Here is an 11,180-nt window from a genome sequence, read left to right as displayed (position 1 = left end):
CTGGAGTTGGGTAACACTATGTGGGACCCATATGGTTTGAATCACATGGGTCCGACATGGGCTCCATAGGGGAGGCACTCCCGCGCAGAGGGTGGCGGTAAAAGCGCCGACGGTTGCCCGGCGGGTAGTCGCCTCTGACAACGGTCAGCGAGTGTGCCGCCTCCCACCGGGCCGGAGGCGGTATCGACTCCCCGGACATGTGGGCCGGCCGCCGCCCCTCCAGTCGCGTCAGAGCTCCCAGCTGCCGGGCGACGGCAGTGACAGGCAGCTAGTGGCCAACGACAGACCCACCAATCGACCGACCGACCCGCCGACCGACCCGCCAACCGACCGACCGCCCCGCCGATCGACCGAGTGTCACGCACGTTGTCTCCGAGGCAGCCCCCTCTGCCCCCACCTGGCCGCTCGCCTCTCCGGGTCCGCCGGGGGGAAGAACCGGGACCGCCACGCCGCGCCGCGGCTAATCGAGCTAACGTCGGCTAACCAGCTGCGGCAGCGCGGTGCTGAAGACAAAAAAAAATGGCCACTGTTCCGATTCCTGCCGGCACCAGTGCGCTCTTGCTGGACATCGAAGGCACCACCACGCCGATCACGTTCGTAAAGGTGCGTGTCATTTGGACGGAATCATCGTCGCCCCCCCCCCCCGCATGCTAATGTGCTAAGCTAATCATGCAGCTAATACCGGCGCCGTCCCCTCAGCCGCGATGACCGTCGCCCGTCGCCGGCCGGTCCTTCTGATCGTCGTGGACAACAATGTGGCGCTAAATGTTCTTCACTATTCCCTCTTTGAAAATAATAACACTATTCATATTCATATTGCTTCGACGGTGCATCTGCAGGTCCGCATTACTCAACATGAACAAATGTCTTTTGAGATATTTCAAAGGCTGTAAATGGATAAAGGGACGAACTGAATGATCACATCAGCAGTCTGATAAGGATTCATCAAATCCTGAATGGACAGATACAACAACTTAATAAAGGATTAATATAAATATAAAAAATCTTGAAAGGATCGAGGATTTTTATTTCTATTCATGTTCTATAAATTAACTATGATGTGTCGGAAAAAGCAGTTCATATTTGACATTTTAGCTTGAGGTTGGGTTTTTTTGGGGGGGAGGGGGCTGGGGTAAATGACAATTTTCATGTCTAATGTTGCTCTGATAACACGTCTACTTTGTCATTTTCAGGATATCTTGTTCCCGTACATCCGGGAGCATCTGGAGGATCACCTGTCCACTCACTGGGAGGAAGACGAGTGCAAACAAGACGTCCATCTCCTAAAGAAACAGGTGAGGAGGGGAAGACCTCGACCCTTGCAATGTATGTCAGAGTGTTGATTAGTCAATAATGGCCTTTGTCCATATCGATGAATAGTAGATAGTAGAAAATAAAAAAGTTTTTACATATTCATATTGCTTGTTTTCTTTCTTTTTTTCTCTCTCTCTCTCCGACAAACGGTCCAGATCCCAGATATTTAAATATTGTGATTAACATTTGAAAAAACTGGCAGTAATTACATTTTTTGGCTTCAATGAAATCGAATAAGTCAATTGTCAACGTACTCACTGGCCAGTGGACTTCCCCGGTCACCCCAAGTGGGCGGTCTGGTGTTTCCTCCTTCAAGCCCGGGTCCTCTACCAGAGGCCTGAGAGCCTGAGGGTGCTGCGCAGTATCTTATGCCGAGTTCACACTGCACAATTTTTAAGGCCGATTATCCGCTCGCCGACAAATCCAGCTTCAAAATCTGGGATCGCAAACCGCCACTCGATCGCTGTGTGTGTGAACTAGCGACGACTCGATCAAAGTGACTCACTAAGACTCTTGGCCCATATTCTCTGCCTTCTCTTTTCCCCATGCTTCTGAACAAATCATCGCACAGACTATGTGCGGGGCTCGTTTCTGCCGTATTCCGCGCGTTTTCACTGATCCAGATTGTGGCTGCAACCTCAAGCTGACTTTATTATTTGCCACATCCGCTCAAACTACTTCCTGTTTCTGACCTTTCCACATTAGAGTATTTTGCAGTATATTGAACACCACGGTTTCTTTCTGACGTCCATCGTGAACAACTCCCGTTTTTCGAGCGTATATATCGCGTATTTGCCCGTGTGTTTTTCGTGACAAAACATACAAAGCTGTTCCTTGGACTGCGCTCTTCTGCACACAGATCTCAGATGTTGTTCCCGGAATTCGCTGGAGCTACACTGTCGGTCTTGACAGTTCAATCGGGAACTATTAAAACTGTGCAACTGTGCTGAATTGAATCAATATTAATACAAAACCTAGTGGAAAGCTCCTGCCTCAGGACACATTTACTGGACTCCTGACACTGATAATACCTCGTATCTTCTTTCCTTTTAATCCCAAACATTTAATTCCACCTGCTCTATCATGATATTTTGCCAAAGAAAACACAAACTATGCCTTAATACTCGTTTTTTTAACCAAAAGTCTGACCGTTTTGACAGATCGAAGAGGACATGAAACAGAACCGGGCGTGTGCGGTGCACGCCGTGGACCAGACGGTTCACACAGACGAGGAGAAGGCCATTCGAGAGGTGGTGGACAACGTGCTGTGGCAGATGGCTGCAGACAGGAAGTCGACGGCACTCAAACAGCTCCAAGGTCACATGTGGAGGGCGGCGTATGCCTCGGGGAGAATCAAAGGCGAGTAAGTACACTGCTCATTTCCTCACTTCGAAATTTCAAAAAAAAAAAAAAAGAAATCAAGCGAGGCGTATCTCCTGACGTTGGGCTCGTTGCCAACAGGATCTATCAGGATGTAACTCCATCCATCAGAAGATGGCGAGGGCAGGGCCTGAAAATCTACATCTACTCCTCTGGTAGCGTGGAAGCGCAGAAGCTCCTGTTCGGATACTCTGTCGAAGGAGACGTTTTAGACGTGAGTACGAGTGGACTGTTTCCCACTTTATTCTCTCGGAAATGCATCTTGACTGGTCGAAGGCAGTTGTAAAGTGATGTTAATGTTGCGTGGAATACGCTGTGGCCAATAAAGATGTTTTGTTTTTAACGTTCACAGTTATTCGATGGTCACTTCGACACCAGTATAGGAGCTAAAGTCGACGGGAAAAGCTATGAGAAGATTGCAGAGAGAATTGGCTGTCGACCTGAGGAAATCACATTCTTGACGGACGTCACTCGAGGTGAGTGCGTCGGACGTTGCGTTCCGGTTTACGCGTCTGAGTTGACATTCTCAGCAGCAGCTCGTGGCACACGAGGAACGAGGAGCTCACCTATGAAAGACTCGGATGTGGGGGTTTTGAAACGGATTGCTCACACAATAGCTCGCCTGCCTGAATGCATCATCTCGCCCTAGGATTTATGGAAGAAAAAGTCTGGCTTAAAATGTTGGATTTGTCATTGCAGAGGCTAAAGCGGCCGAGGAGGCCGGCGTCAACGTGTTGGTGGTGGTCCGGCCGGGAAACATGGAGCTGACCGACGAGGAGCGAGCCCACTACAACCTCGTCACATCCTTCAACCAACTGGAGTCGATGGGACGAGCTTGACGCAGAGCGCGGAGGAAGATGAGGAGAACCTCTGACTTCATGTCTTAATGACCTTTTCACCTTTGACCGACCCCACCCCTCCCATCGAACCACCTTTTTTGCAACTCAGTTTTTTTCTCTTCCTGGTCTACGTTGACGGTTCCAGAGGTGAAGGAGAGGCTGCTGCGGCTCCAGTCAGCCACCAGCAGGGCTAATGACGTCCATCTTTCCAGTTCTTTCAGGACTCTTTTCTCATCTGCAGAAACGTATACGGTGCATAACAGAAGCTGAAATGGAACATTTGCCCTCATTGGACCTTTTTCTTTGACTGGGAATACGAAGCTGTAGATAGAATACGTAAGGTCACCCTACCTTTTTACCTGAACCTCATCAGTGTTAATGAAATCTTTCGTAATGTGCGTGTGTGCGCAGGTTGTATTTTGTCAGTTTTTGTCCAAATCTCTCACTTGTTTCCTACCTCCACATGTACACGTGTTGCACATGTATGAAGTTATATCCAGTGATCAAACTGTAATGTTTTTAGAAAGTAGAAACCACAGTGTAGAGGTGCTGCCGAGAGAAGGTTCTCATTTCAAACGGTGTCTGAAGGTCTCCGATTAACCCGCTCGCAGATGAACGGTGTCTATTTAAATGTGCCATCCTCGTAGTTCATTTGTAACGTGGGTTTTCTGCAAAGTTGCCTAAAAAATAGTTAGATCCGTTTCCATTTACGTGTCAAACATCATTGGTATTGTTCGGGGAAATTACTTCCAATAAAAAAAAATGCTGTCTCACACAGAGGCCAGTGCCTCCTCCCTCATTCCAAAAAGGTTCAGGTTCAGATGTGTCTGAAAAGGGTTGAAGAAGGGCGGGTTCACACTAATGACACGTTTCTCACACTAATAATTTTGGTTTTATGTGCCAAACATTCAAGGGTTAAATTTTTCAACATTATGGGAAAAACAAATGTGTTAGAAAATCAAAAATGCAGCATCAAAATCTTTTTTTGTTTGTTTTGTTTTTTTTAAAGTCTCACACGAGGTTTGGATTTGAAGACACAGAAGACAAAAAAACATTTCTGTATTTTTATTAATACTGATTGTTAACTGTGCAAACGTGTCAGCATTCATAAATTCATACCCCCGATAATAAAGCATATGGAAAGTAAAAATAAATAAATCTAGAAATCTTTTAAAATAAGTGTAAAACTAGTTTCCCAAGTATATGGACTGTGAATGGACTATATTTATATAGCTCTTTTCTCTGCCTATTGACAACTCAAGGCACTTTACAGGACAAGTCACTTTTTCTGTCACAGTCATAAAAAATAGAAATGAAAAATAGACAAACCGAGCAGAGCTTTGGTGTGACATTTTTAAAGGGCCCATATTGTCACTGTTCTTGTGTTTTATTTGAAGTTTTGATATCCTTAAGAAGATATATTTGTTTTTTTTAGTACCAAAACACATCTCTATATGTAGTGAGGCAGCTCCTGCCCTGGAGAAACTATCTCCCTGCTCCCCTACTATGCAAAACTCATCGGTAACCGGTGTTGGCGGCGGCGGCCTGCAAGGCGGAAGACGCCAGAGCGATCTGCTGAGGGACTGGAAGCTGGACAAGGCTGACGCCACGTGAAGCTGCTGCTGGTGCAGAGACGCCGGCGGACCGGCCGCTGTGACTGGCGGCGTGTCCGCGGTCGCAGCTCCGGGTCGCGGGCAGCGGCCGACACCAGTCACCGATGAATTTTGCAAAGTAAAAATAATTCAGAGTTAGTTCTGGTATCTTGTATTAATGTCCTTAGGAATACTGTGCAATGACGTAGCTTCCCGATTTTTCTCGTGTTGTTGATCGCTCGCTTGTAGATTTAAAATTATGTAAAACTCAAAGCTGCACACAAGGTGGTGTTCATGTCAACACCGGAGGAAGACACACTTGAGCTAAATTGCGGACACATGCGCCTCGTGCAGTTGATCCTGAGGATCTCCGAACGTGACCCGGCGTTAACGTCCCTACAGTTGGTCCGGCTCGTTCCTGAACACCTCAGCGTCGGTCTCCGACAGGGCGACCGGGCGGCCAGGGTTGTCTGTGCACACGGCGTCGAAGCGGTTGTGACGAAACTCGATGGCAAATGTGCTGATGAAGATGAGGAAGAACATGACCAGCGCCCACTGGCATCGAGCTGCGGGCATGTGGAAGTCCTGAAACATCAGCACCGAGCCTGCGCCAGGCGAGTTAAGGTTTAAACATGCAAATGAAGGAATTGGTGTACAAAGAAGTAGAACCTGTGTGCCACCATGCTCCCAGTCTGCGTCTAGGTTTAGGTTGGGTGCCCATATGTAGATCGAACAGTAAACGTTCCTTATTCCGTTATTATGAGTCTTTATCCGTCAGAGTTAATCAAACCCAGTGCTTATCTCACGAAGTTATCATCTTTTTGGTACAGAATTTGCTCTCTGTCCTTTCCGAGTCAAGTTTATCCCGCGCTGAGCTGCGGTGGAGGGGCAGCAACACAGAGGGAATCTGGGAATAAAAACACCGTGATGCTGGAAGATGTCCGCTTGGTCAAAGTCCATCCAGCCACAGAAGACTCGATTGGGGAAACGACAAGGAACAATTCTGCGACCACTTAGCCATTCGATCAATCAGTTGATTGATTGCACGTTGCCTGATTCCCGATGGACAGCGTGAAAGAGGAAAGATCACTGTTTTGTCTTCCCTGTCAAACCCTGGTTCCTACAATGCCAAAAAAAGAATCCCAGAGCGCCCACAGCAGTGATCCCCAGCAACAATCAGGCGCCTTGGGCGCTGGGAAAGTGCGCTGGGCATTTTGTCCACTCCCGTCCGAAGCTGGTTTGAGTAAAAGGATACGGACCATCATACAGGCAGTGACGGCTCCAGACAACAGCACGCGGAGGATGCCGGCCTTCCTCCCCTCGTTCCTCAGGTTCACTCTCAGGGTGATGAAGGACTGCAGCCAGCAGAAGAGCGCCCCCAGCCCGAACGTCATGAGTGTGCCCAAGTTGTGCATCAAGTGATCAGTGAGAATCTAAAAAAAAAAAAAAAAAAAAAAAACGAAAACCGAGGTCAAGTCTCTCAAAGGGAAGCTGCAGGTGAGTGCATCCTACGAACCTGGTACACACAGTGTTGAATACAGGTGTCGGCGACGGCGTGCTACAGAACCTGGAAGTTTCCCACGAGTGTCATTCCAAAGCAGCCAATAGCAAAAGTCAGTAGAGTGCCAATATTCAGCCACGGTTTGAGTATGGTGTGTTTCAGCTGGAGGTATCTCAGGACAGCAATAATCAACCCTGGAAGAGACGGAACCGGTGGAAGGGTTAGATACAAATAAACAGCTGGCTCTTTTTTCTACTCTTATAGTCCACCGTGGGCATGTTGTACCGTCTGTATGGCAACAATACGTCGTGTTTACACAAGTATGTTCCCCACTCCTGTAACATGGAGCTGCGCAGTTTCTACAGGGGGGATCGCCGTCAAATATCTGCTTGTTGGAGCCTATCCTTAAAGTTACGTGCCCTTCAACTTGTAAACTTTGGGGAAAAGAGCGAATACAACAATGTAGCGGATCGGAGCACAAACCAATGAGGCAAACTTAAAAACAGATGAGAATTGGTTGTACTAAAAGTGATGAGTAAGTGGACAGAATGAGATTTGTTCCGTCAAATTGTTTTTCAAGAGATTCACGTCATTTTCAGGAGGATCCGATGAAGCTTGGGGCTTGTTGGTCGCGGATTCAAAAAAGTTCTGAGACAGATACGGTAAAGAAATTCCTGGTAGGGGGCCCTTTTCGCGGAATGAGACTAAGGACAACATATCGTACAGGCTCGTATTCAACCGTCTTGTATTGTAACTAACAATTCGGCCGCGGCTCTTACCCACAAACGCTGCCAGGTTCATGACCTCACTGAAGATGCAGCTGGCTGGTGGAAAGTTGCCTGCAACACTGAGCAGACGAGGCAGGAACACTCACATGAACACAGCAGCAGCGCTTTTACTGGGAAAAAGAAAATGGCGAGTATTTACCTAATGTACGGAGGATATCGGGATCCATTTCTTCTGTTGCAAAGGAAGTGAAATAATGACAGTATTATTCTAAAGGGATATAAAAATGACTGTTTGTATATCACATCATGGCAGTGATTAGATTCTAACCTGTGTTGCGAGTTCAGCGGTTCTATCTGCTCATGCTCGACAGCAACAAAGTATCTAATGAAATACATCCAAACACATTAGGGAACACAACAGTAAACAAGAATGCAGTTTTAATATGCTCAAATATCAACTGGCACAGGAGAAAGGTATGGTGTGCATGACAATGGGTCCTCATTCCTCCCAGTGTAAATTGTGTTGTTCACACTTGTTTTGTTCTCTAATTATAGTTATAGTTAGAAATTTCGTCATCTATTGGTGCCTTTTTGCAATCATTTCGAGTAGCCCTCTACTGTTTTTGTGTCTTGGTACTGTAATGTAATGTTGTTGTAATTGTAATGTAGCGTCTCAAGGTCATTTTTAAGTCACTTTTTATCATTTGTCCAAAAGTGGGCAATTTGCGCTGCGGCCATGATCCTCTTTATCCACTCATAAACATACAAGAATTGACATGGACAAATTAAGCATCCGCCACAAATCCCCACCGCAGAATGCTTGATCTCATTTCTCAACGAGCGTGTGAAGCTGAATAATATTAAAGACTGAAGAGAAGTCAACAAGAGTTGCTAAGAGTTTTCCTTTAACTCGTTTTTACACCTGATTCATAGCCAGAGTTGCTAACGCAACAGTGCCAAGGTCATTAAAGGCTTCGGGGTAGTTACCCTTAGCAACGGGCACCACGATGGACAGCTTCCATAGAGATGGTATCCTCTGCCGAGTGAGTGACAGCTGAAAACATGTACGAATTGAAAATATGGCCTATGGGAGCATATGGCTGCTGATTTTCTCTGGGTCTGGGCTTCTCTGGGGTGTACAACTTTTAATACACTTGATCCCACAGGGCTTTTCAGACAAGGGGCTTAAGGCCGGCCAACAATAGACTATTTCTGAGCTCAGGGTTTTTGTCATTAAAATCATCCTGTGCCAGCTACTGCTCTGATTCAATGTCGATCTGTAGCTCTACCAGGGCCCGTCTCTCCAGGTAGTTCTCAAAGAATCGGAGTGATTGGAACTAAATGGCAAACATAATTCAAATGGAGAAATACAAATGTCCCTTTGTTTTTCTAACGATTTTGCCCATCAAGTTAACATTCTGCTAATGGATGCTGATTGATATCTCAAGGATTCACCACTGATTGCGACAGGACACCTTCTTGGATGGCACTCTGAGGAAGGTGAAAGAAGTGGCATGAGCATCTAAAGCAGGACGTGGAGGATCATCGTGTTTGACAGCCAAATGTAAATCAGGCTACTGTAGCAGCTGCTAAGTGGTGATGGTGGTGCAAGTAACAATATTCCACGCTCACACAAAAACAGGCCCAGGTGAGAGACCAAATATTGCGAATGTCCTAAAAAGAGGAATTTCACTCCGACTGAAAAGAACAACCCCTTAAATCGAAACACATAAAAAAAATTGGCAGAATATTTCCCCATAAATGTTCTATGGCTACAGTTCCATGGGCACACCATTCTTTCTGGACTGCCATGCGAGCGCCCCCTACACAACATGGAAGTTATAATCAAAGGAATCTTTGAATTTCACGTCTTTCTTTTCTAGTTTTGTCTCCCTTTGTTGTCTTTTTGTAGCCATGATTCTCTTTATCCAAGTCATCTTGCATCTTTGTAAATCTTTTGGCCTCTTTGCAGTCATTTTGCATCACTTTGTAGTATCATGCTGACACTAGAGTTACATAAGCACTGTACAAAATACTGTATTATAGATAACTATGAAAGACAGCCAGAGATGCAGGATCTAGATTTCCAAATGGAGAGAGGCAATGTTTGTGGGGGGAAAAAGGTACTGTATTTTAAATCAGTGTTACCATGGAGAAAACAAAACAAACACTGTATTAGATGTGGCAGGGGGCCCTTTGCTTGTGCTCATAAGGCCCGTTCAGTCATTTCCCTCTGAGAAAACAGACTGTGTGATGAAATGCAGTCGTACAGTGAACAGAACTTACACCACCCACAGTCCAGCAGCTGTGCACGCAGAGTAGACGGGAGGCAGAAGAGCCCACGGACTGCAGTTCCACATCTGGTCTCCTCTGACGCCACAGAAGAAGTTGTGCGGAAGATCAGTGATTGGTGATAGGAAACGGACAACGTTAATGACAGTCGATGACACTCCTACCTTGATGGCTTATGAATTATAATAGATGATTTTGGTCCACACGCGTCCTGCAGCCCTTCACCAGAGGACGGGAGGTCAAACAGTCGACTAGTGAGACTTCACTAATGAATTTAAGGACCTGAAAATACTAAGTGATGGTGGAGGATTTTCCACAATTTGGCAACGCAGAAGTCGTTCTTATGACTGCCCTATAAAGCACCTGTTTAATGAACAAATGATAAAGATTAACGGAGACCACAAATCACGCAGGCATTTTGTGTTGTTTGTGTGGTCGTTTTATGTCACTTTGCATCTAGTTGTAGTCTTTTTGTGTCAATGGTCCACCCATGCTTCTAAATAATTTCTAAAGCTATAGAAAATCATGCATTAACCATTAATAGAAGCATTTATTACCGCTTATAAACCCTTAATTGCGCTGTTTACACATTTATGATTGCCCCATTTATGACCCGCCCCTATCTTGCCTCCTATTGGCTAGGTCTTCTTATGAGGAGTGATGATTGGTTAGGGTTAGAGTAAGGACATCGTGGTAAGCCAATCAGACGCGGGGTAAGCACGGGTCCTCGCCCAAAAATGATAGCAAACAGGAAGTGAGCGCTTTGACACGGTCGGACACAACACTGCGTCATGTTTACTTAAGATTCGTGGAACAAAACTAGCTGTCATGGTTGGTTTGTAAAGTGAAGATGACGGTTCACAGTACCTGTTCGTCTGTCACCGGTTCAAATGTAATGGCTGGAATCTGTAAATAAATACTCCGCGTGAACTCGTTGAAAACCCCCTCCGGTCCGTTTTATTTACATCCTGTGGAATCAAGGCCGGCGATAAACGTCAGTTGCACTTCACAAATCTTCTACAGCGACGACATGTATGTCTAAACGTGTGGATTCGTTTCGGCATCACTCACAAGGTACAGGTCAAACGAGTCTGGTACGACTTCCGGTTTGCTCGTCTGTCCCTTTAACTGCTTGCTCAACCGTTTGGTAGAGCATATTTTAAGCCACCCAATCTTATAGAGAGTAGTGTTGAACTTAACTCCACCTGACTGAGCTTCGTCTTTGCTATGAAATAATTTCAGATCAGTAATTGCAGTCAATATGATACATTTGACATTTTATGATATTACCTCATACATATATTTGAATGACGTCATCATAAGTATGATATTTGACCATTTCCAAGAGGTTTTTTTAAGTAAATATGGTTAATAACACTACTGCCCCGTAATACTACTAATTCCATGGTAACAAATTGACATGGCAGAGACATGGCTGGTCCAGAACCTGCATGCCACCCTGGTTGTCTAGTGCATTGGCACTGTCCAATCAATTTGCATCCGTAGAACTCCCTTGATGACACAGAAAGAGCTG

At 45.8% G+C, this 11,180-nt stretch overlaps 2 protein-coding genes across 8 annotated transcripts; one reads left to right on the top strand and one right to left on the bottom strand.

The window, feature by feature from the left end:
* The first annotated feature begins 39 nt into the window (after positions 1-39).
* On the top strand, positions 40-4,313 carry enoph1 (enolase-phosphatase 1). The gene is made up of 6 exons (XM_035626823.2): positions 40-603; positions 1,194-1,295; positions 2,475-2,677; positions 2,776-2,908; positions 3,047-3,170; positions 3,394-4,313. The coding sequence occupies exons 1-6, from the start codon at positions 520-522 to the stop codon at positions 3,531-3,533; spliced, it is 786 nt and encodes a 261-aa protein (XP_035482716.1). The 5' UTR covers positions 40-519; the 3' UTR covers positions 3,534-4,313.
* Positions 4,314-4,583: 270 nt separating this feature from the next.
* tmem150c (transmembrane protein 150C) lies at positions 4,584-10,925 on the bottom strand. 7 transcript variants are annotated; one of them, XM_035626827.2, is made up of 10 exons: positions 10,718-10,924; positions 10,514-10,614; positions 9,811-9,865; positions 9,641-9,724; positions 7,683-7,736; positions 7,554-7,586; positions 7,406-7,473; positions 6,693-6,820; positions 6,381-6,558; positions 4,584-5,730 (listed from the first exon to the last, which is right to left on the bottom strand). In XM_035626827.2, exons 4-10 carry the CDS (start codon positions 9,712-9,714, stop codon positions 5,522-5,524), a joined length of 744 nt encoding a protein of 247 aa, XP_035482720.1. In that variant the 5' UTR covers positions 9,715-9,724; positions 9,811-9,865; positions 10,514-10,614; positions 10,718-10,924; the 3' UTR covers positions 4,584-5,521. The 7 variants fall into 7 exon arrangements, with proteins under 7 accessions (XP_035482720.1, XP_035482722.1, XP_035482718.1 ...); XM_035626829.2 differs by having other exon boundaries at positions 9,811-9,857; XM_035626825.2 differs by having other exon boundaries at positions 9,811-10,009; positions 10,718-10,923.
* Between the last annotated feature and the right edge of the window lie 255 nt (positions 10,926-11,180).

Source organism: Scophthalmus maximus, chromosome 2 (genome assembly GCF_022379125.1).
Source record: "Scophthalmus maximus strain ysfricsl-2021 chromosome 2, ASM2237912v1, whole genome shotgun sequence".
NCBI lineage: Eukaryota > Metazoa > Chordata > Actinopteri > Pleuronectiformes > Scophthalmidae > Scophthalmus > Scophthalmus maximus.
Note: the sequence above shows the minus strand (reverse complement) of the source record. Positions and strands in the feature narration are given on the sequence as shown.

What these genes read in the sequence shown, in the direction of transcription:
- enoph1 (XM_035626823.2), top strand. Translation starts at nt 520, where the DNA reads ATGGCCACTGTTCCGATTCCTGCCGGCACCAGTGCGCTCTTGCTGGAC. An exon ending in TCGGGGAGAATCAAAGGCGA is followed by an intron (nt 2,678 to 2,775) that starts GTAAGTACACTG and finishes CGTTGCCAACAG; the next exon opens with GATCTATCAGGATGTAACTC. An exon ending in TCGAAGGAGACGTTTTAGAC is followed by an intron (nt 2,909 to 3,046) that starts GTGAGTACGAGT and finishes TAACGTTCACAG; the next exon opens with TTATTCGATGGTCACTTCGA.
- tmem150c (XM_035626828.2), bottom strand. Translation starts at nt 9,714, where the DNA reads ATGTGGAACTGCAGTCCGTGGGCTCTTCTGCCTCCCGTCTACTCTGCG. An exon ending in CGATATCCTCCGTACATTAG is followed by an intron (nt 7,474 to 7,553) that starts GTAAATACTCGC and finishes TCGTCTGCTCAG; the next exon opens with TGTTGCAGGCAACTTTCCAC. An exon ending in GAACCTGGCAGCGTTTGTGG is followed by an intron (nt 6,821 to 7,405) that starts GTAAGAGCCGCG and finishes CGTCTCTTCCAG; the next exon opens with GGTTGATTATTGCTGTCCTG.